This window comes from Sphaerodactylus townsendi, linkage group LG03 (genome assembly GCF_021028975.2).
Source record: "Sphaerodactylus townsendi isolate TG3544 linkage group LG03, MPM_Stown_v2.3, whole genome shotgun sequence".
NCBI classification, from domain to species: domain Eukaryota; kingdom Metazoa; phylum Chordata; class Lepidosauria; order Squamata; family Sphaerodactylidae; genus Sphaerodactylus; species Sphaerodactylus townsendi.
The window spans coordinates 118,645,698-118,669,602 of NC_059427.1; the positions used below are offsets into that span (position 1 = coordinate 118,645,698).

The window sequence follows — 23,905 nt, forward strand, 5'->3', positions numbered from 1 at the left end:
CAAAATCCACACTAATCTGAAAAATGATTATTACTTAGTGTTTATGTAGAACTGAGTACTGAAAAGTACTCACCTGCATTGTGTCAACAGCAACACTATGAGGTAGGTCTCCATTATTATTCCTATACGCCAGATCTGACAGAGAGGAAGGCTGAGGCTGAGAAAGAGTTGTTTGCCTAAGACCACCTACTGAGTTTGTGGTAGAGGCAGATGTTGTGATTTCCCAAGCATAACTCAGGTCCTTTAGCATCCAAAGTTCTTCTATAGTGGCAAATGGGCTGCCACGGAGGGCCTTCATGAGATGTACAGGATGTGGCACTTTTTTGATAATCAGCCATTTTATTCTCAAAACAAAAAGATGTGTGGAACGTGTTCAGCACTTCACATGGAGTGTTGTGGAATGGGAACTCAAGGGATATAGCTGGAGTTGGTCCAAGTCAGATTCCAACAAATACTGGTGACTACAGCCGATAATCATGCCACGAAACCCATCTTACATACTCAATGGGATGGAGAAGAAATACACAGTTTTAGGTACAAAGGGCAAGAGCTTGAAAGCAACCTATGATGCAGGACCCAGGGGTTAGCAGCAAGTGAAGCTCTGAACAAGAAACCAAGAGGCAAGGAGCAAATAGGCACACATTCTTAATTCTGCCAGACATCTAGCTCCCCCACCAAGCCTGTTTCTTAAAGCCTTTTGGCTCAGTTCCATCTTAGAACATCTTGGTGCCTGAGAGTCAATGTTAGTCTCACATATATCTCATTAGGACCATGGAGTTATTTTGGAGTAAGCAATTTTTTGATGGCAGGCATAAACTACGCCAATCATTTACACTGGCATGGAAGTGGGAATGGTACGTGCCGTCAAATTGCAGCCAAGTTATGGCAACTCCATAGGGTTTTCAAGGCATACTTCCATTTAAACTAGATTAGTCTTTTAGATCTCAAGGGAATTATCCCTCCATCTGAGCCCTAAACACACTGCCTGAAAGTACATCTGGTTGATTTCAGTGGAATTGATGTTATTTACCCCCACCCCCCGAGAAATAAACATAGAAGCAGGATCAGGGGCATAAAGAATCTTTAGTAAATGATTTTTCAACAGTTATGTATATTTCCAGTTCTGTTAACATTGGCATTAGGTCCTGAAATCTGCAAGTATTCAAAGGATCTGACTGCAGATGTGGTTCTTTCCAGTCTTCTATCTGTCATACTGTATTATGCTCGTTTCCTGTGAAGACTATAAAATTCCTGGCGCTGGAGCGCCCTCTGTAGACATTGGCAAGCTTTTCTGATTTAAAATCTGGAATCCCTTCACTTTATGGCTGCTATGGGCATATTCATACTGCAGATTCAAATTAGTTTAATAGCTGTTCCTTCTTCTCAGGGAAGCTTAGGAACTTTAGTTCTCTGTGTACATTGCGAGGTATTTTTAATAAAATTCTCACCATCTGACCAAACTGCAGTTCCCAGGCATAACAAATTCAGTGAAGTCATGTCCTATATATTGCAAATGGCAGAAACAGAGATTATTGAAGTCTAGCATGCTTTGCAGACTGATACAGCTTAATTTGCAATTGCCTTGGGAAAGTTTTATTTATTGCCCAAGATCAATAAAGCAGCAGGAGGTTTGGCAGAGTAAGAGCACTGTGACTTCATCTAGCCATTGCAAATTTTGCAAATTTTTCTTTTAGTATCCTGTTTCAGAGTGGGAAATAAGAGAAACAGAGATTGGCTTTTCTGCTAAGTATTCATTTAAGGTTTGGGTCTAAGCTTTTCCAGAGAGTTATAAATTCAAGAGATTGGTCATATGGATTACCATTTGCGGGAGTCCATGTGCTTGATCTTAAATATTGATGTTCCTTGTTTCAGGGTCAGAAAGAGTCTAGGGACAATGTAAAACATCTCCTATATTCATAAAATGAGATTCAGAATGTTTCAGCTGCTTCACTTTTCTGGAGAAATAGCAACACAATCAAATTCTGGCACAAACTAATCCTGTTGGTGGGAGTTGTGATGCTAAGGGATAGGTTAGCTTAAAAAAATCTAAACTAGGTGCTATAAGAAATATGTGAGGGCTTCTGAAAACAGCACCCACACTTCTACTTTTCCTTCCCCTTTCTTAATTCTAGTAGAATTTACCCCACAGAAAGCCAGTGTTGTATCAGTGGGTAGAGTGTTGGACTAGGATTTGAGAGACCTAGATTTGAATCCCCACTCTGCCATGGGAGCTTCCTGGGTGCCCTTGGGCCAATCAAATACATTCAGCCTAACCTACCTGACAGGATAGTTAAGAGGATAAAATGAAGGAGAGGGGACTTTTTGGGCCCTCACTAAAGAGAATAGTGTGATATAAACGAAGTAAATAAATAATAATATATATTTATACTACAGTGCTTAACATTTCTGCCATCAGCAGCCAATGACAGGGAAATAACAGATCACTGTGACATCATATTATTATTATTATTATTATTATTATTATTATTAATAATAATAATAATAATAATAATAATAATAATAATAATAATAATAATAATAATAATAATAATAATAATAATAATAATAATAATAATAATAATAAACAACTTGTATACTCAGGGCGGTTCACAACACAAAATACAAATACAATTAAATATATAAATAAACTCCATACATCTTAGTACCCATCCCCATTAAAATACAGCGCTCAATTTATAACATTATATTACATTACAAAAGACAACAGATGGTGTCCGACAACTTAAAACTCCCCTAGGAGGGGACAGCAGGGCTCCCATTGTCGGAACAAGGGGGGCGCTCATCAGCGGCTGGCCTCCCCAAAAGCCCGGTGGAACAGCTCAGTCTTACAGGCCCTGCGGAACTCATTGAGGTCCCGCAGGGCCCGGACCGCTGGAGGAAGAGCGTTCCACCAGGCAGGGGCCAGAGCCGTAAAAGCCCTGGCCAGAGTGGAAGCCAGCTGCATCAGGGAAGGGCCGGGGACCATCAGCAGATTGGCCTCTGCTGAGCGCAGAGGCTGAGTTGGGACATATGGGGCTTGACGGTCCCGCAGGTTCAAGGGTCCCAGACCGCGTAAGGTCTTAAAAGTTAATACCAACACCTTGAAAACTATTCGGAACTCAACCGGGAACCAATAATACAAATTGAGGTCTATTAGAAATTAAAGGGAGGGAGGAATCTTGACAAAAGGTGGCTGTTTTCAGTAGCAGTCATATGTTTAACATTGCAGCTGGTTTAGTCTTGAATTTAAGGAATGGGAGAATGGCAGGAATATGTGGGAACATAGTTAGACATGGAAGATACTTCTTTTCTGTATTTCGGAAAGTCAAGGGTGGTGGGGGAATGCATACAGCTGTTTTGGCACCCAGAACTGGAACTCTTACCACAAAAGGAGCTGTTGTTTCTGTCCTGAATTGTATTGTATGATCACTTTTTGCAGAAATGCAACAGAGTAGGGCAGGAAGGAGCAGAAGTTTCCAGTTTGGATTCTGCCTCTGGTTTTTAGGGATGGCAGATAGGAATTTTCTTCATGAGTGCAGCACATCGTTGCTACTTCATTGCTGGTTTTAAAAAGAGGTTTGCTCTGGACTAGAATCATGATGTCAGTTCCTCCTCGTGGCGCAAAGGAAAGAAAGGCTGCAGAGTATTCAGCAGCTTAATATCTTGCCAGCTCCCCGTCCATAAACACAGCTTGGCTTTGAAGGCGATAGTAGGGGATACATTTTGGGCAGGTTCCCTTTGGCATCTGCCGACCTTGCTCTCCAGTGCATGCTCCCACTTCTCCTTGCTCCTCCATGACTTCTGCTTGCTTCAATACGTGTGTGACCTTGGAATGGTGTAGATCTTCTCCTTGCCCAGTCATTTGCCCTGTCGCTGCTTGCATTCTCGTTTTCTTCCTTCTTTCTCAGCAGCTTTGCTTTCCTGTCCAGCATGGTGCTTCTTTGAAATGAGAGAGGCTGGTAAGTTTTCGTTCTTTTTTGCTTTTCATCTTCTGCAGCACGATAGAACCCTCGTAGGTGGGAAGGAGTGGCAGGAGTTTAACACCACTACTGAAGTGTTACTAAAATAAGCAGGTGTTTATTCCTCTGCAAGTATGGTCTTAGACTTATGCAAGACTATACTTATGCAAGTATAGTCTTACCAGTGTGAAAAAATTGCCATACCAGACAACATTTAATAATCTGTTCATCCTGGGATGAAGTTAGCTAGTATGTGCAAACGTATCAACCACAGTCAATATTGCCCCTTGCTCAGTTCCAGCAGGGAACTTCCCAAAACTTCCTGCCTCCTAACCTTGCTTGATGGAGTGATGGAAGGAGTGGCAATGACTGGCACAGGAAGTCACAGTGCTGTAGGAATTTTCAAGTCTGTATGGTAAAAACAATAGAGATGTGGAAGTTCCCAGACTGTTGAGACTTCACTTCATGCTCTGAAACCAAAAGTGATATCCTGGTAATCTCCATCCACCCTCAACGCTCCTGAATTTGAAGATAACAGCAAACCATTGTTTACATTGTTTACAGAACAAACTGTGATTTGTCATGATAATATGATAATAAGTTCAGGTTTGCATGGGCTCCATTCATATATGACTCAAAACTGGAAGTTTCATGGGAAATGAAAATGATCGTTCTGTTCAAATCACAATGTTTTTGTTTCTTACGTATCATAGCTCCAAATTATGGCTTACTCCTGGTTTGTGGGAAAAAGAACTATAATTTCTTATTTAGATGTAACCAAAACTATAATATCCTACAGAAGCAGAGTTCTTTCATTATTGGGACATAGGAGAGGTATGGAATGCAGGCTGTTTCACATAACAGACAGCCATGGTTTATTATTCTCTGTAAACCACATCAGTGCCTTTTAAAACATGCCTTGCAAGTGCCTATTGGATCAAAAGCTTATTATCTATATATATAAAAAGCAAACCGTGTATTTGTTAGTGATAGTATAACTCAGTAACTGCTGGGCCAATTCCTCTGAAAATTCCCAGCCACTATAGTCAGCCAGGTGAGAGTGCTTTTAGATGTTCACATACTTGACATTTCACACCTGGCCCAGATAAAACGCTTTTCCTGGCGCTCCATGGTGAAGGACATGCAGCTGCCTGTGTGTAACTGTCACCCTTAGAATGTTCGTGCAGCTTAGAATGTTCGCTCAAATGGCCAAATATGAGGAGTGGAAACAGTACATAGGCAGTAACTTGAGTGGAAGTGAAACACATACACACACATACACACAAGGGAGAGGGAAGGGAGGGAGAGGGAGGGAGGGGTGGCATGCAAGGGAAGAGAAGTGAGAGAGGGGAGAGAGTGAGGGGTGGCATGCAAGGGAGGGGAGGGAGGGGGCCCAGCATCTGGATATGACCCACGCACCCTAGCGGAGGGAAAGGGAAGGGTCAGCGTCTGTTCCTTTCCCATTTCACCACAATAACCCACAGCAACGCGTGGCTGGGTACCGCTAGTTATTGATAATAAGATGACACAGAATAGAAAGAAATATACAATTAAAACCACCATTCTCCAACAAATTTCCTATTCAGAATTTAATGATGGCCACTTGATGTTGCTTCTAGCAATATTCCATCATCTTGTTTCCCAAGGCATTCAGGGCACAGTAGTTACAGTGACAGCAAGAAATAATGAGGGTGTTTTAGAAACCAATGGTCAACTAGCTTTGCAGTAGCGGAGTGGTTAAGAGCAGGTGCATTCTAATCTGGAGGAACTGGGTTTGGTTCCCTGCTCTGCCACTTAAGCTGTGGAGGTTTATCTGGGGAATTCAGATTAGCCTGTGCACTCCAACACATGACATCTGGGTGACCTTGGGCTAGTTACAGTTCTTCTGAGCTCTCTCAGCTCCATCCACCTCACAGGGTGTTTGTTGTGAAGGGGGAATGGAAAGGAGATTGTAAGCCCCTTTTGAGTCTCCTACAGGAGAGAAGGGGGGATATAAATTTAAACTCTTCTTCTTCTTCTAAATGAATTTGCTGTTATTTTCAGGAACAGCCTCTGAATATTAATGCAGGCTGGGTGATTTGATGCAGGACTGAGCTTCCTTGGGTCTGATATCACACAGGCTGAATTCTGAAGTCACAACACATTGTAATTAAGCCAAAATATGTACAGTCCTGGCTTGTTAAGTGGTGATGGGGGCAGAGAGGGAGTTACTTTATGCAAAGACTAGCCTATCAGTCTGTTCAAATTCAGCTGCTCCTCCAAGAAAAAAACAAGGTTCCTCGCAGCAGATGAACAAGTGAAAATGTGTATTTACCTTTCATATTCTTTGTCAGCTGAATACCTGCACTGGGCCATACCAAACACTGATATCATTCCTGCAGGGAACAAGGGTGGGATGCTGAAATAACTTCTCAGCGCACTGAATCAGAATCTGTCTCCTTTCTTAGTGCGAGGCCAAGTCCTCGGTAAGATGGGAGTGCTCCTGCCGCCCTGAACTTTTGAATCTTTCTTATTGATGCTCATTTGCTAGTTCTTCCCTGGTCTTTGTTTATCATCTCTGCCCCACCTGGCATTCTTTCTCACAGCACATTTCTTGTGGCCGGTCATTCTCCAGCTGCTTACTCATTTCTCAACACTCTTACATGATTCTGTGCCAGTAATATTTCAAACTCTGGCTCCGTTTGTAGAGCCCCTGCAAATCAGATGAGTGGGGGCTGTATTGTATGGTACGATGCAGATTCTTATGGTTAAAATGTAAGTGCCTTTAGCTTGATTTAATTGGGCTGTGGATTGGATTGATATGACCAGACCAGAAATGTGAAGCTAATCTAGACTCCTCAGCATGGGAAGGGGAAAGGGGAGGGAGGAAACACATGCCTACCACCACCGCCACCCCTTCCACCCCATATGCCTGTTGTGTTTCTGAACATCCACCCCGGGAATCAGACTTGAAGTGTGCATACCTTAAGTGTATACACGTTGTGCATTTGATTTCTTATTAAAAACTGAAATGGAGTATGTGGTCAGTACATACATGTACTCAATTTGGATGTTAAACCTCTGTATAAATATTCAGAGGTCAGCCAGGTGCATCAGATGGGAAGAGCAAGTATGCCTGCCTTTCCTCCCCTCAATTAATGGAAGGTTTTCTATCATTTTCTTATGTTCCAACTTAATCCCAATTTGTGCAAGAGCAGACATTCCCCTCAGGTGGCTGTGAAGGAAAATAGTACATTTCCCAACACCTGCAATGATTAGCCTAATCCCCCCTCCCCCAAAGAATTGTACATGGTTATCCTCCTTTTGCTATGCAAGATGAAGATCTCACTCAATCCCTGGACCAAGTCGACATGAGCCAGAAGATCTGTGGATAAGCTTTCTAAGGGGTCACTTTAAGGCTATGATGCTGGAGAAGAAGCACCCTTTCTCTTCCAGGTGCTCCAGGACCAAGGCATGCTGGCATGCTGTCTTTACTGATAGGTGGCCTGCTACAGCATGGCACATTTCAGATAAGATACAGGAGGCAGGCAAGCAAGCCACTGAAGTATGCCCTCCCAGTTTTGGAAGACATGCAGCCCAATCATAAATAGGAAGTCTCACCGAATACACTGTAGGCTTACATCTGAGTTAGGTGTGATTAAGAATTCAGGTATAAAGGTGCATGAAGAAGGACATGAAGCCATTTGAAAGGGGGCACCACATTTCTTTTCTTTTTTTGAAAATCATTTTTAAAAAACTTTCCAATCAAATAACATCAAAGAACATAAAACAATTATAATGAAACATCACAAACTCAGACTTATTGCACATCAACATAACATGAACCTAGCATCGTTCTAAAACCTATGTAAATATGCATAAAATGTTAATATCCTGTAGACAAGACACAAACATCCTTATCTTCCTTAATATACTTCACCCATGCAACCCAATTCTTTTCATAAGTTTCATATGGTAAGTTCTGGAGTTGATAGCTAATTCTATCAAGCAAATGAAGGTCAAGGACTTTCTGTTGCCATTCTTCTACTGTAGGAAGGTCCTGTGATTTCCACTTTTTAGCTATAACTGTTTAGGTCGCCATTAACATATGCTGCAGAACATGCACATGTGGAGTCAGGTTACCATCCTTAGCCAACATTGGACCTAGTAAATAGTTAATAGGATGTGGCAGAAAGGAGTACTTGATGATCTTCTCTATTTGCTTGCCTATTTTTTGCCAATACTCGTTTATCTTAGGTCTGGACAAAACCACCGTACATGTTCAAAGGTTCCATTTTCTTTTCCACATTTCCAGCAAGTGGATGAAGCCTTTTTATCTATTTTTGAAAGCATTTCTGGCATGATGTAATTCCTATAAAACATTTTTAGGTTATATTCCCAAGTGTCGGTAGTCAGTGTATATAGATGTCTTTCCAATATCTGCTCCACTCATCTAACAATATTATTTCCCCTCTAAGCTTCACCCATTTGTTCATGCAGTTTCTTATCAGATCTCGTCCTACCCTTTGCTCCAATCGTATTTTGTTTATTGTGCTGGTTGTTTTTTTTATATTCAACGTTAGAACTTTATCGAGCTCTGTCCATTCCGTTGCTATATCCCATTTCTTGATATCATACATCATATTGTCTATTGGTATATTGCCTCATCACAAGATTCTTCATTTATATGTATTTCCTCCCTTGATTTCAGTTGCAGTCGTCCATTTGATTTCTTCAGAATGTCACGATATGTTAGCCAGGTGCATCACTTTTTACTAATAAATAATTGCCTCGCTTCCATTCTTGATATCCATTGTGGTATTCGCAGGTAAAATATCTTCCAGTATTTACTCCATATCCAATTCTTGTGGCACTTTATCTTTTTTACTTCTCTGGAGCTACTATTTGTCCCATAGGAGAAAATATACAAACATCTATATGGCACCAATATGCTTCTTCCTGTGGGGCAGACAGCAGCTCTCTCTATACATGAGTGACTTTCTCCAGAAAGACAGTGAGGTGTGAGAGGGCCTCTCCCAGCACTGTAGACCTGATCCAATTTGCCTTGTTCCCATATTCCTACTTTTTGCAGACACACACTGACACATAAAGAGGAAGTCCTAATCATGGAAGTTTGGTATGCGTCTTTTTTGTCCCAGCCCATATACACAAACATACTCCTCACAGGTAGAATTCTGAAGAACCATATCCTCTGAAATCTTTCCCTGGTTCCTTCTGATTTTTGTAGTTTGTCAAAATGACTGGGTCACAATGATACTAGAATTTGAATTTGAAAGTATTTGTGATGGTGAAATTCACTTCCTGAAAATCTTTTGGAAAAATAATTCCTCAGAAATTAATAAATAAGCATTGGGAGACTTGTGGTGTGTGAAGATGACAGTTGTTTGTCAGAACAACTCACAAAAGACGGGATAGGACTTTCACCGATCATTAGGTCGGTTACTCCTACACGAAGCTATTTTAAGAACAACATTTCTGAAGAATGCAGAAAGAGACTTCAAATGCATACTGTCCCTCACTAAGCCATTAAGCTCCCTTGACACAAATGAGACAAAACTGGTTTAGGTTCAGGTATTTCACCTCTAAGCAGCTTGTTGATTGTATCTTCATAGACTTATTATCATTTGCACTCCTTTAGCCTAATTCACTTTGCTAGGGCCACTTCAGAGTAAAAGTTATTGAATTGTCCCCTACCTTTCCACCCTATAAAAAGAAACCAGTGTTTTGGATTGTGAACAAACCATTTTGTCCCTTGTAAATCACTTCAAGGCCTCCAGCAGAAACAGTACAGCATGCCCCTTTTATACTGGATGCCTTGGTGTAAACTCATTTTGTCTGTTATAAGTTGTGGCTGATACTAACAGTAGCCTCAGGCACTGAAATCTATGGAACATGATTAATGGTGTTCATACAGTGCCAGCTGCTGTCCTTATCGAGAATGTGAAATTAAATATTAAAAAAGAAAATACTTTGGAATGTGTGCAATTTCAAAAAGCGGTTTTAATGTCCTTGATAGAAAAATTGCTTTTAGCAAGACACTGAAGTAATGCATTTCAACCTGCAGGTTCTTGGCCCATTGAAAACTGCTTCTGACAACAGTGGAATGGCTATACAACTACTTTATTAATGCCAACGCTAGGAATCACAATGCTTTTGATGAACCAGCTGTCCCGTTAATTTAAGTAGGTGTGCCACAGAACCAGCAGTTAAGAGATCCAGTTTTCTTGGGTTGTTCAAAGTATGAAATGCTTTGAAAATAATTACAGCTGTAGCTGCCAAGATGTCAAGAGTTGGTCATCAATGTATGGAGCTAGAAATGCTTGAAACACAACTGGTGCTGAGGAACGAATTTTTAGAGTCTCACTTCAGTGGGGTGTTTGGGGCTAGACTATCCTGCTGCAAACGATGAAGCAAAATGCCTTAAACCCTGAAGCACTCGCTCTGCTAACTTGCTTTTATGTGTATGCCTATGTGATTCAAAAACTTTCAGAAATTCTTCCCTGCACGGAGTTCTTCTCCACTTATCACAGAAAGTAATAGTGATATCCCACCAAAGGTGAAATGACTGAAATGCATTCTCTTTATTTTTCTTCTCGTTTCTTTTACAGAACTGAAGACTATATGAAGTTATCCCTAGACTCTTCCTAAGGCTTTTCCTTTGGCATCTTTAAAGGCTTGAAAAAAACAAACCCCAAAATAAATCCAACCAGATATACGCATACACAGCAGAAAACTAAATATCCCTTCACGATATGGGACTTTCTGTTTGCCTGCAGTGGAGTTCCTCTGAATAAATCATAGTAATACCATGACTGGAAAGAAATCAATGTGTTCAGTTGCAAGAATTCTGTGGGCTAGAGAAAGTGACTGTAAAATGATATTTGAGGGTTCTGTTCTCGAATGTGACAGTTATACCCTTGAACAAAATCAGGCACACACTGTTGTGTTAAGTCACCCCATATCTGCTTTATCTGTATCACAGTAGATCCTTTCTAGATAGCATGGACAGAGATTTGGTGGTGTCAGACCAGTCCAGCTGCTATATCTAGGTGTCTAGTCATTCTCCAATTCTGACCCAGGATCAGAACTTTTCTAGTAGCTATGATGACTATGCATTGAGATTTGAAACATTGTATAGGTTCCCTCTGCACCCTGGTGGAGAGATGGTTTTTTTTCTAGCATATTCCATTTAATCTTGCTTGGTAGCCTTTCAGAGAAGAAAGTGTCCTCCATTATAAGTAGGAGAAGGTCCTGAGAATTAAGAATGGTTTAGTGTTATAGTTTGTGACAGACTTTCATTGCGAGGACTTGAGCTTCATTAATGCTCGACAGCCAGCGCTTCTATTTACATAATAGCCCTTGCTCCTGTTCCCAAGGGGGACATTTAAATCCTGATATAAGCTTTCCCTTGGGTGATAAATGCCAAATTTCTGGAACAGCAGCATATATTCCTTTCATTTTGTCCTACTACCACACTACCATAACACTGTCCTCCTTTTGAGACTTCTGTTCGTGGCACTTTCCTCTTCCAGATTTCTCTGTGTCTGATTATTAACCTGCACAGATAATGCAATCTGTGGAGTCTTAATGGTTACTAGGCTGAAGCCATAATTCCAAACAGACCATAAATGGTTTTCAGTATGTCTTTTCTTCTGCAAAAGGAAATATGTTCATATTATACTGATGTTACTTCCTGCTTTGTAGGATTACCATTATGTTTGGAATTTCTCTGCCATGTGCCTGTTTTTCCATCATGTTTTGAGAGCACATCGCTTCCCATCTAATGGTTCAAACTCATGCAGTCTTTAACAAGCAAAATGTTATGCAATGTATACTTGAAATTGTTTAGTCAGTCATTCTTTGGAACATCTAGGTTTGGGAAATACTTGTCTCTAGCATAATTTTTAAAAGGGCTTATTTAGGAAGCAGCGGGAAGTTTTGGTTACAAAGAAGCGAAGCTTCTGTATCTGTATTCACTAGTATAGTCCAGTGTGCAGTTGAATGATACACACACACACACACACACAAATATACATACATGAACTGGAGGCAGAGTGGCTGCTAGCCGGTATTTCAACACTGAGTGTCTGGATAAATCCTGAAATGCAAGTTTTTATATATAAGGACATTTGGCTTTGAAACAGCTATTAGCAACCACTCTGCCTCCCATTCATGTTGTCTGACAGATTCAGTGTTCCAAACACCATTAACTATGCAAAGAATGCCTTATATTCAACCTATTGTTTCTGTTACACAGCAATACGCACGTTGTACAAGGGACAACAGTAGCTGAGCCCAGATACTGCTGATGGCAAAGAGCAAAGCAGTCTCCTCAATAATGACAAAAATGGCTGTCTGGGTATTTTTTACATTTTTTTTCTAAATGTGACAGTGGATCTTATACAGAGGACTGTAATTTTTAGTGGCTTGAAATGTATATTGCCATTATTCAGTCCAATAAACTTTTAAGTAGTTTATATGAGTTGTCGTCGTTTGTTTATGAGTTATTGTTGTTTGTCAACAGCTTTGCTATTCCAGTTTTTCCACTTTCCAACATCTTGGTTTATATCAAAGATTAAAACAGGATGATCCTGAGATGGTTTCCAGAGAACCGTCTGGTCAGGTTGTATGGGATCAGTTTCAACTGTTGCGATTTGAGGACATGAACATGTTGCTTTCAGGGTGGCAGCTGGCCACCTGTTCCCTTGATCCTTGCTCATTATGGTTAATCAAAGCTAGCCAGAGGTGTATGTTGGCTTGGTGGGTCCAGGAGGTGAGAAATGCCTCCTTAGGGAGTGAGGAAGTACCTCATGTCTTGAAGCAGACAGTGGTACACCCCCTCCTGAAGAGGCTGTCCCTGGACCTAGAAAATCTTAAGAACAATCGCCCTGCAATCAATATCCTCTTCCTGGGTAAGGTTTGGAGCAGGTGGTCATGGCACAACTGCAGGTACACTTGGATGAAATTGATTTTGTAGATCCATGTCAGTCGAGGTTCAGGACAGAGACAGCTTTGGTCGCCCTGATGGATGACCTCCTCAGAGAAAGGAACAGGGGTAAGTTTTCCCTGTTGGTACTCCTCGATCTTTCAGCAGCCTTTGATATCGACTTGTCTTTCTGCAGCGGCTGCAGGGGTTGGGGCTGGGGCCCACTGTAATGGAGTGGTTCTTGTCCTACCTCAGTGGCAGGCTCCAGAAGGTAGAGATGGGGGGCAGGTGCTTGAGTCCCTGGGTACTCTTGTGTGGAGTTTCCTGGGGCTTGGTTCTGTCTCCTATGTTATTTAATGTCTGTATGAAGCCATTGGGAGAGGTCATCAGAGGATATAGTGTGGGTTGTCATCAATATGTGGATGACACCCAGCTTTTTCTCTTGGTTCCATCTGCATCAGGTGGTCCAAGTGCTGGACCACTGTCTGGCAGCTGTCATAAACTGGATGAGGGTCAGTAAATTGAAATTGAATCCCAATGAGACAGAAGTACTCAGTGTGCTAAGCTCCCGAGTCTGGGGAATCGAAGGACACTTGGTGCTGGAAGGGGTGGTTCTGTCTCAGAAGGATCGGGTGCGGGATCTTGGGATCCTCTTGAATGGGGCACTGCATCTGGAAGCTCAGGGGGCAGTGACGACCAGGAGGGCCCATCAACATCTTTGGCTGGTGCGCCAGCTCCACTTTTTCCTGGACCAGATTATTGTAATGTGCTATATGCAGGGCTGCCTTTGAGGATGGTGTGGAAACTTGAGCTACTGCAGAATACAGCAGCTCATCTCCTGACCAGTGCTTTTTACTAGGACTACTTCACCCCAATTCTGAGGAGTCTGCACTGGCTTCCGATGTGCTACTGGGCCCAGTTCAAAGTGCTGTTACCAACCTATAAAGCCTTAAACGGCTTCAGTCCTGGGTACCTGAGAGAGCGCATTCGCCCAGATATTCCAGGTGTTAAGGTCACAGGGGGAGGTCCGCCTGGTTGTCCTGCCCCCTTCAGAGGAGAGAGGGTGGGGACAGCCTGAAGGGTATTCTCAACAGCAGCCTCTGCACTGTGGAATGTCCTCCCACTAACTAGAGACCTGCCACGGGCCTACTCTCTTGGAGTTTCAGAGCATGGCAAACACTGGCCTCTTCACCTGAGCATCTGGCTGATTCCCCTTTACTGGGATGGGGAGGAAGGTCGAGGTGTCCTGTACACTCCTCCCACTTTTGGGATGGTAGTTTTAGGATTGGTTGTATAGTGGTTTTATTGTCATATTGAATGAGATTGTACTATGACTTCCATTGTCACTTGCCGAGACTGTTGTAAAGGGCAAGGAATAAAACATACATATAAATAACACACACACATATTTATAAATACATTTTTAAACAATTAAAATCTAGAAGCTAAATATAAATGGAATCTAACTACCCCATTCCACCTTAGGGTATATATTCAACAATCAGTGGCCATTCAATGAATGGTGATTTGGGGCTGACAACAAACTGTGATCTTATTTTTCCAGAGGGATGGAGACAGTAAGAGAAGGAAAACAACAGGGAAATGGGAAGAATAGGAAAGGAAGGGAAAGGGATACAGTGGAAGGGAAAGGAGGCCAGCTTAAGATGTATTTCTATTGCTGTCTTTGAATGCAGAGCATCTCAAGAGCTACTACATGTATGAATCCTCACAGCCTCTATAAAGCTACCATACATTACTGTAGTATTTATGATATGTCTTGTTTGACTCCATTAACCCTATTCAGAACGATTCTTGGCATTTCCCCTTTTTCCTTTTTGTTATTTTTCTTCTCTTCTTGGCAGGATTCAGAGAGAGCAGCTGGCTGCCATCTTCAGCCTCATGAAGGAAAAAGCAGACACTTTTGGAGAGATGTCTGAAACTGATATCAAAGAACAGCTTAAGCTTTATGACATGTAAGCCACCAAAGCCTTGTCACCATTTTCTTTGTCCTTGGGTGCACTGAAAGCTGCAGAATACTTCAGGATAATGTTTGATATTTTTAGGCCTATGAGAAATAAAAAGACTTGCTTTCTCTGTTTTTTGGAACTGATTTGTCCGAGAAGAAAAGTGTTTTGCATGAATGTCTTGTGATTGTTTCTGGTTAGTGGAGAAACTCTAATACTAAAAGTTACTGGGCTTTAAAAAGTACTTAAGACAGATTGTAGCCCTAAGCAACACTACATGCCATTACATTATAATTATAATAATTATTATTATTATTTCGGCTTTTATACCGCCCGATCCCCGGAGGGCTCCAAAATGATGCTTCAAAATGATGCTTCAAAATAAATAGCGATGCTTTGAAATAAATTTCGTGCACAGATATGACAGATGTTGAAGTCATGAGTACCAAGGAGAACGGAGGGGCTGAGACGTGGTAGAGCCCACATTTGGCATGTAGGCACAGTAGCAATTCAAAACATCAGTGATCAACATTGGCCCCTTCCGCACATGCAGAATAATGCACTTTCAATCCACTTTCAGTGCACTTTACAGCTTGGCGGAATAGCAAAACCAACTTGCAAATAATTGTGAAAGTGGATTGAAAGTGCATTATTCTGCATGTGCAGAAGGGGCCAATGAGAGAATGTTTGGAAGTCAAGCAGCTTCATAAATAGTCAGCTCTTCAGAAACACTTTATTGGTATGAGTAAAGAATTTTCACTACATATTCACCATAACCTCTCCCACCTGTTTCCAAAGACATCAATTTTCTACAATCATTTCTAAAAAAAAGAAGAAAGTCTGTGTTACAATTTCTTCAATACATTTCTCCTAGTTTAACATAAATTGAGACTGGTAGTGAGATTGAATGTCTGCACTATCTATAAGAGAGACCACTTGAATACTTGGGATTTGTCCTTAGGCTACTTGGAGTAAAGCTAGCAGAACTGAAGGAACGTAGATTGCCAGCTCTGAGTTGAGAAATACCTGGGGGGGTGGGGGGTGTAGCCCTTGGAGAGGATGGGAAGGACCATAGTGGGGTATAATGCCATAGAGGCCACCTTCCAAAGCAGTCATTTTCTCCAGGTGAACTGATCTCTATCACCTGGAGATCAGGTGAAACAGTGGGAGATCTCCAGCCACTACCTGGAGGCTGGCAACCTCAGAAGATACTCTTGCAACAGCACAGAAGCAACTTCCCAGAGAACTCCATGAAGCTAGTAACATTCTAAGAGTATCCCATTTGGGCCTTTCAGTGTGTCATAAAATCCTTTCAGTGTGTCATAAAAAACAGGCATGTTTGTTTTATATAGAATTTGGAAAGGATTCATAGCATGTAGCAAACAAAACAAGCGAGCAAGGTGCTTTTGTAGTGTCTGCCTAGCAAAATAACGTCAACAACTTCTACAACAGTACATTTTCCAACAATCCAAAATACATATTTTCAATGATGAGAACTTATCAGTGTTGTATATTTTTCATATATTTTCATAATATACACACTCATATACTGAAATATTCACATGTTCAGAATTCTGAATATACTAGTAAATTTATGAAAGCCAATCAGGCAGAACCACCCCTGCCAAATTAGACATATTTGGCAAGCAAGGCCAGAATTAAGCACGCATCCAGTAACACCAACATTCTTTACCCACAATAAGGTCCTGAAATTATTCCACAGGTGCAGTGGGGACAGTAGGCTTCTAGGGGCAATAGCAACCAGACATTAAAACTATCACATTTATTGGATCAGGTCAGGGTTAGGGTTGCCAGCGCAGGGTTGGAAAATACCTGGACGTTTTGGGATTGGTTCCTGAGGATGGGAAGGGTTGAGTAGGGGAAGGACTTCCCGCATCCTTCCAGGGCAGCCATTATCTTCAGCTGAACTGACCTCTGCCGCTTGGAGATCATCTGTAATCCCTGGAGATCTCCAGCCACCACCTGAAATCTATGGATTTAGAGAAGACCACTTGCTCCTAAGGCAGTGTAAATGAGAAAGTTACTATAGCGATAGTGCACGGCATACTATTGTACTTTGGCCACATTATTTGAAGACAAGACTCCTTGGAAAAGACAAAACTGCTGGGAAAAGTGAAAGGCAGCAGGAAAAATGGAAGACCCAACATGAGCTGGATTGACCCAATAAAGGAAACCAGGGCATTCAGTTTGTAAGCCCTGAGCCACGCTGTTAACTATAAGATGTTTGGGATGTTATTTCTTCATAGGGTCGCCATAAGTTAAAAGCAACTTGATGACACTTAACATACACAGATCATCTTCAGTATTTTATTCACGTAGGGAATTTCAAACCTCCTTCTCTCTCTACAGTATGGACCCAAAGAAGCTTGGGTTTTTTTTGCCATCAAGTCACATCTGACTCATGGTGACCCTGGCTGGGGTTTCAAGGGAAGAAACATTCAGAGGCGGTTTGCCATTGATTACCTCCACATTCTGACCTTGATATTCCTTGGAAGTTGCCCATACAAATACATGCCATGCTTGACTCCACTTAGATCTGACAAGCTCAGGCTATTTACAATGCACAAAAAGCACAAATAAAAGAAAATCAACTTTCACAATTACTACTTTGCTATCAGCAAACTAATGGCCAAGGCAGAGCAGGCAGCAAGAGCCTTGTCTTTGATGAAAAGTCTCTCCCAAGGCAGGACCACACTTCAAAATACTTCACATCCATACACTAGCGTCTAATCTTCACAACAGTTCTGTAAGGTAGGTCAGTATTATGGATCACCCTATGGCAGATACAGGGAGGGCAAATTGAACCCGGGATCTCTGAGATGCTTGTGCATACTCTGAGGCGCTACACTGCACAAGTTTCATGTGATGAACATTACAGAAATATTCTTTTCAGCACTCAAAATCTTATCAGTCCCAATGGCTTTTTTATTGATCTTTAAAGAGAAGCAGCAGGCCTTCCTCCCTTTAATTTGACAGTGACAGACTGACTCTTACACGAAAAGGTGGTAGAAGGAACTATTCCACTTTTAATGGTGACTAGGGAATTATAGAGGAGCACGCCCTGGACAACATCTGAGCCCAAAACTCTTCACAATTGGTTACCCACTAGAGTCTTTCTCTTTGCAATGTAGTTTTCTACTGACAAGCAATTTTCTTTGATAAATCAGAATCCGTTTCCTTCCTGCAGCACGAGGGTGTCCAATCTATTCTACCACCATCTGCAGAATATGTGAGCCAGCGTTGCAATCCTGCACCTTTTGCTTAGACTGCTTTTGTACAGTCCTCCTTTACCCATCACATTAACAATTAAATACAATGGAATATGGCACACAAGCTCTCATTTTATCAAGTTGAATACTCACAATGCAGCCTCACACTGAAAAAAAAGGGGGACAATGAATAAAATTCTCAACTTCCATTTTTAAAAAGTAAGTCTTGTATCCCTTTTCATTGCAGAGAAATAAGGGGGAAAGTATATTTGCAACATATGTAGTTAGCCAAACATTTTAAAAAAATGAAAGCTGGGAATTTGCAGAACCTGAGACATACGCAGTTGTGTTATCATACATGCAACTTGTGTTATCATACATTCACTGGCATTTGTTAAATGAGTGATCTGGCTTTTACCCTGTTCGGTAAATACGCCTGCTCTTATTCCTCGTTGGGACTAGAAAAACAAAAAAGTCCTCCCAGTGCCTTTTACGCATGCGCATACAAGAATCTTCCCGCAGTTGCCTGGCTAACGAGAGAGATCAGTGAGAAGAGTATTCCGGAAGTTGTTCTTACTCGCGCATGCGTATTCCGTCATTCTGCCCGGAAGGAAACACGTCTGCTATGGCGTTTCTATAGGTTCATTTCGTGCGAACGAAGTCGTCTGGGGGTGGGGTGTTTTGGCAGCAGTTTGAAATAATCCACTTGCAGGATTCCTGCAGTAAAAATTAAACGCCTTTCCTGGCAATGAGGCCCTCCAAGAGATGCCTTATGAGAAGCAACCTCATTTTGTGCGGTACTCCGGCAAAAAAGGTGCCCGAGCCGCCTGATTCTAATGACTTCAAGAAGCCACGCATTTTGAAAGCTTTGGAGGCAGTTATAGCAGCTGGCAGACGTGGGTTGCTTGGTCCGGCAGCAGCGGCAGCTGTGGAAGCCATGGACCTGGAATTTTGCAATAGCCAAGAAACCCCAAGTTCTTCTCCTCTTGTGGGTGAAGAGGAGGATGAAGGGAGGGGAAAAGAGAAGGAAGAAGGGAAGAAAAAAAAGGAAGTTGTGAACAAGGAGTCTGTTGTATCTGTCTTAACTCCCATAAAGGGTAAGTTGTGGGGGGCAGACTGTAGTATGCTTATGGCAGTTTCAAACACTTACTGTAAGATAGAAAGGAGTTGGTAAGAGTGAAGAATGTAATGATTTACTGAAGAAAAGCAACGCCTTTCCTGCCATTGGACCACTTCCATCTCTTTCTTGCCCTACCCTACTGCCATGGTTTGTGTGTCTGTCTCTGCCTCTCTTCATCCCACTGCTGTTTCTTACTCCTCCCTGGCAGCTGCCCTGCACTACACCACTGTTTACAGGGGTTGACAGGAAACACCATAATGCTGGCAGAGATCTCATGGATCTCTTTTGCATTTTTTCACTTTTCTGATTTTTCTGTGAACCTGGGATGTTCCTGGCAACAATCCCCCTCCAAAGCATATATGGTCCTATTGTGTGAATTTTTAAAAATTTGCTTCAGTGGCACCATAAAACCTGTTACCTAGTATGGCGGTTCTTGTTATACCTAACTGTGGGACTGCCCTAGGATTTTGAAAGGGCAGAAGTAGAGTAATCAGGAAATGTGAGGATAATGCATAGTGAAGCATTTGTGAAGTATGAGTTGTGTAGTATCATGAAATGTTCAACAGAACAATGTTTATCAGCACAAGAGTGTGTGGTGGTGGCTAGTTTCAGACTAGAGTCGGGGAGATCCAAATTTGAATCCCCACTCCACAATGTGTGGGCCAGTCACACATGCTCAACCTAATCTCTATCATGGGAATTGTGAGGATAAAAATAGCTGAAAGGAAAATTGTAATCTGTGTTGGCTTTCCATTGGTGAGAAAAGTGGGGTGTAAAAGTTAAATATTGACAAAGCCCTTTTAAACAGGTCTACTCCAGAATCCAGATATGTTCATTGGGGCTTGATCCCAGGGAATTGTGAGGGTTACATTGCAAGTCTTGTGTTTGAGAACAGACTGTTAAAGAAATATTTTTCTATCTAAGTCCCCTTCCGCACTCGCAAAATAATGCGTTTTCAAACCACTTTCACAACTGTTTGCAAGTGGATTTTGCTATTCCGCACAGCTTCAAAGAGCATTGAAGGCAGTTTGAAAGTGCATTATTCTGCATGTGCGGAAGGAGCCTAACTGAAGAGTTTTTAGCAGAAAGGGAAGAAAAATCTTGATTGCAATCTGACTTCAATTGCCCAAAATGATGTGACTGTAACTAAGTGAAATATCTAACCTAGACAATGGCAGTGCCACTTCAGCTCACCCTGGTTAATACTTCACAGAAGGAGGCAGTGATAAACCACTGTTACTCATCTCTTCCTTTGAAAACCCCATTCTGAAATGGGAGTGGCTCTATTAAGTCAAGATGCAGCAAAAGAAGTGACGTCTGACTGAATAATATCCATCAGACTTCATGGGAATCTAGCAAGATAATCATTCAAGTGTATGCCTCAGCTACAAATGCTGATGAGGAAGAAACTGAAAACATTTTACACTCAAGGTTCTGTTTAGTGATGCTCAAAATGTTCCATTTAATTACTCAGGGTTATAAAAACTGACTGCTTTTCATACATAGGAAAGGCATAGGTTGGAGTGTAGGGTTCCATGGGTGGGGGGAGGATTTTTTTCTGTTTGTGTTTTGCAAATTTCAACTGATGTGTGTTGCATCCAATTTCAAACCTCACAAATATCAACAAAAAGTATGCACAGAGTTCAACTGTTCTTATTCCCCCCCCCCCCTTCTCAAACATTTGTATATGTCAAGCATAGTTCAAAACTTGCATATTTTGGTCACATTGAACGTCTGGTGTGGCCCAGTGATGAGCATGCCATGATTGCTTCCACCACTAGTTCTCTAGGGTGGCCTTCCTATGTGGAAAAATGCTACTGTAGACAGTGCATTATAGAGCTGGCTTTGAGTGGGAGCAGAAAATGTTGTACTCCCTCTGAGTTGAGCTGGGCATGATTTACTTGCTGAAGTAATGTACTCTGCCCTTGGAATGGTTGATTGAAAGAAAGCTCCTCTTGGGGACTTCCGGTGCGGGATTGAAGCAAGTGCAGCTCTCTGTGAAAGCAGAGAGACCCTGCTGGGGGGTTAGGAGGTTTGAGCGGCTTCTCAAGCCTGATTGTCATCTCCAGATCAAGGAGGTAGACTTGAGATCAACCATGTGTCTCCTAAAAGTTTCCTTGGGAGAAGGGAGTTTCAGAAGATGCTTCTTTCTGCCCTAGAGTGAAACCTGGGAGTGGGACCGCCATCTTGGCTAAAACCAGCTATGGAACATTTTCAGTGTTCATTAAAATATATCATTTCAGTGTTCATTACAATATAGGAAACACATTTTACATTATCTGATCAGATTCATCTCTGTTCTAACCTTTGATCTCTTCATTTCTGTGTTTATTCACGTAGGCCATCTTATCTAGTTGGGTAGGCTTAAAAGGTCTATTCGATGTACTCTCTGTCACGTCTTTTGGCTCTGCACCCCGCTGTGTTCCACATTCCTTAGTGTTAAAATATTTCGCCTGCATCTAATTAATGGGATAGTTCTTTTTTTTCATATATGGTGGACATGTAAACAGGCAAAATTGTTTTGGAATGTGATTTTAAAAGAAATGCAAAACATTTTTGAAAATAACAGTTGAAAAAAACCTGAGGCATTTCTGTTGGGGTTGATGGGGGAAAATATTCTGGATCAATATAGGACACTTTTAATGAATATATCAACTGCAGCAAGGATTTTATATGCATACAAATGGAGGGACAACAAAATTCCAACAAAACAAGACTAGATCTTGAAAGTCACAGAGTATGCAAAGATGGAAAGACTGATCAGGCGGTTATAAGAGACAAGAATACAGACTACTAATTGAAAACATACACAAACAGAGAAACAACGGCAGGATTCGAGATTAAATGAAGACAGCGTATTGGATTAAGACAACTTTATAAGAAGGACTAAACGTGAAAAAATGTAAATATTAATTATAAACATCGAGTTAGATTTATGCTTGGATCCTTAGTGAGGTAGCTGGAAGTCACCATATATATGTGTAGGTGTGTTTTTTCCTTTTATTTTCATGTAGTAGTAGTAGTAGTAGTAGTAGTAGTAGTAGTAGTAGTAGTAGTAGTAGTAGTAGTATAGGGGGAGCCAAGACTAGATCGGGATCTTTTCTTATCTTTCTATGTATGTGCTAGCTATTTAGATGTTTAAAATAAATAAAAATTCTCATTGAAAGCTCTTCTCATACTGCCTTCTTTATTGGCCTGCTGTCTTAAGTGACTGTTGTTGCTGTGTAAAGGTACAGGCTGGTTTCCCAGGCCAGTACCTTTCTCTCCTTGTGGCTCAGCGGTCTGGAGGAAGCAGGATTATTCTTCTTTCATTTTTTCCCTTGCAGCCGAAGGATTTTTTCTTTGTTCAGTACTCGTACCTTTACCTATCTCTGTTTTACATCTGCCACAAATTCCTCACTTGCTTTCCCCTTTGTGTTTTGTGAGGCTTTTTAAAGTATTTTATTCTGATGCATATTAATAAAATGCAACTTTCTGAAGGCCAGTTGGTTGGTCTCTTTGTTGACTTCAGTTTTGTAAGACTGTTTATTCCATGTAGCATACTATAATCTTTATATGTCTGAATTCCAGATCCTTTAAGAGTTAAGCTATTTCTGTGGATAATAATTGAATGTTCATGAAGCGCAAACTGAAGTAGTTAACTTAATGTGGCATTTTACTTTTAGGTACTGGGAGTGATCAACCTACAAAAAGGGAAATTTTGATATTTGGAAATTCTGTGATTTCACTTTCATCGGTGAGATCCAAACGCCGTCATGGGTTGTTGTTCCCACCTTCAGATGCATCTGTGTATTGGCAAGGCATCCCTGATATCTTGTGGGATGATGTATTATCCAAGCTGTATGAAACGTATTACTACTGCCCTCTTCCATCTATTATAGTAATACATGCTGGGGAAACTGATTTGCTACAGGACACTCGCAGTTCACTTGTTACCAGAATGCAAAGTGACTTGGGTATCCTTAAAAGAGCATTCCCAGATGTTGTTATAATTTGGTCTTCGTTGTTACCAAGACATTTTTGGAAGGCGTCTGAGAATCCTGAGGTTCTGGAATCTGAACGTAATAATGTTAACTACAAAATGGAAGAATATTGTCATAAAACTGGCATATGCTATGTACCACATACATTTATTACTGCTAAAAATGAATTGCTGTTCAATCCTGATAACAGTCTGTATAAATCAGGACTTGATTGTTTTATACTTGACCTGAAAGACGCCTTGAAGCCTTATGTGGTCCATAATAAAGTCTGAAATTATCTTCCTTGGTGGAGGATAGGTTTTTCATTACATCCCAAGTACACTAATGTCTTTGCTGTGCTTTTTTGGTTTTGTTTCAGAGAAATAATTGGGTTTTACTGTCTTGATAACAAAATGTTACAACTTTGTTTAGAGGAGTCAGGCTAATGTTACCTGTATAGTGACCATAGCTTGAGGATGATGCTTTCTGTGCAGAAGTCAGATGCTGGAGAAAGATGAACTTGCATGGACATTTAACAAGCAGTATTATGGAAGCCATCAGCCTGTATTCAAGGTACTTGTTATTTGCAGACTTCTACTCTTCAAGATGATTCTTTGGCTGTCATGGGATTACTACATTTGACAAAGAAATGGACTTAACTTTGCCTTTGGACTTTAATTTGGAATTTTGTTGTGCATTTTCTTAGTAAAGCTTAATCTTTATAATAAAAGCTGTGATTATTGA

The 23,905-nt window shown here is 41.2% G+C and overlaps 2 protein-coding genes across 6 annotated transcripts in view; both read left to right on the forward strand.

The window, feature by feature from the left end:
- MXRA7 (matrix remodeling associated 7) overlaps nt 1-14,991 on the forward strand; it is a 73,688-nt gene extending 58,697 nt beyond the window's left edge. For 2 of the 5 annotated variants that reach the window (XM_048490286.1, XM_048490285.1), the window contains one exon: nt 10,568-12,436. Coding sequence is in view for 4 of the 5 variants with exons in the window: in XM_048490285.1 (XP_048346242.1) it covers nt 10,568-10,607 (40 nt within the window). In the remaining variant the exon portion in view is untranslated. Of the gene's footprint in view, nt 1-8,649; nt 8,699-10,023; nt 12,437-14,747 lie in introns of those variants that run through there. The other 3 variants (XM_048490283.1, XM_048490284.1, XM_048490282.1) reach the window with 3 other exon arrangements.
- Nucleotides 14,992-18,690: 3,699 nt separating this feature from the next.
- Nucleotides 18,691-23,905, forward strand: LOC125430057. The gene is made up of 2 exons (XM_048491744.1): nt 18,691-19,176; nt 22,865-23,905. The coding sequence occupies exons 1-2, from the start codon at nt 18,828-18,830 to the stop codon at nt 23,452-23,454; spliced, it is 939 nt and encodes a 312-aa protein (XP_048347701.1). The 5' UTR covers nt 18,691-18,827; the 3' UTR covers nt 23,455-23,905.

Bases quoted from the DNA above. Each gene is read 5' to 3' on its own strand.
- LOC125430057 (XM_048491744.1), top strand. From the start codon at position 18,828: ATGAGGCCCTCCAAGAGATGCCTTATGAGAAGCAACCTCATTTTGTGC. The intron at 19,177-22,864 runs GTAAGTTGTGGG...TTTTACTTTTAG, and splicing joins TGTCTTAACTCCCATAAAGG to GTACTGGGAGTGATCAACCT.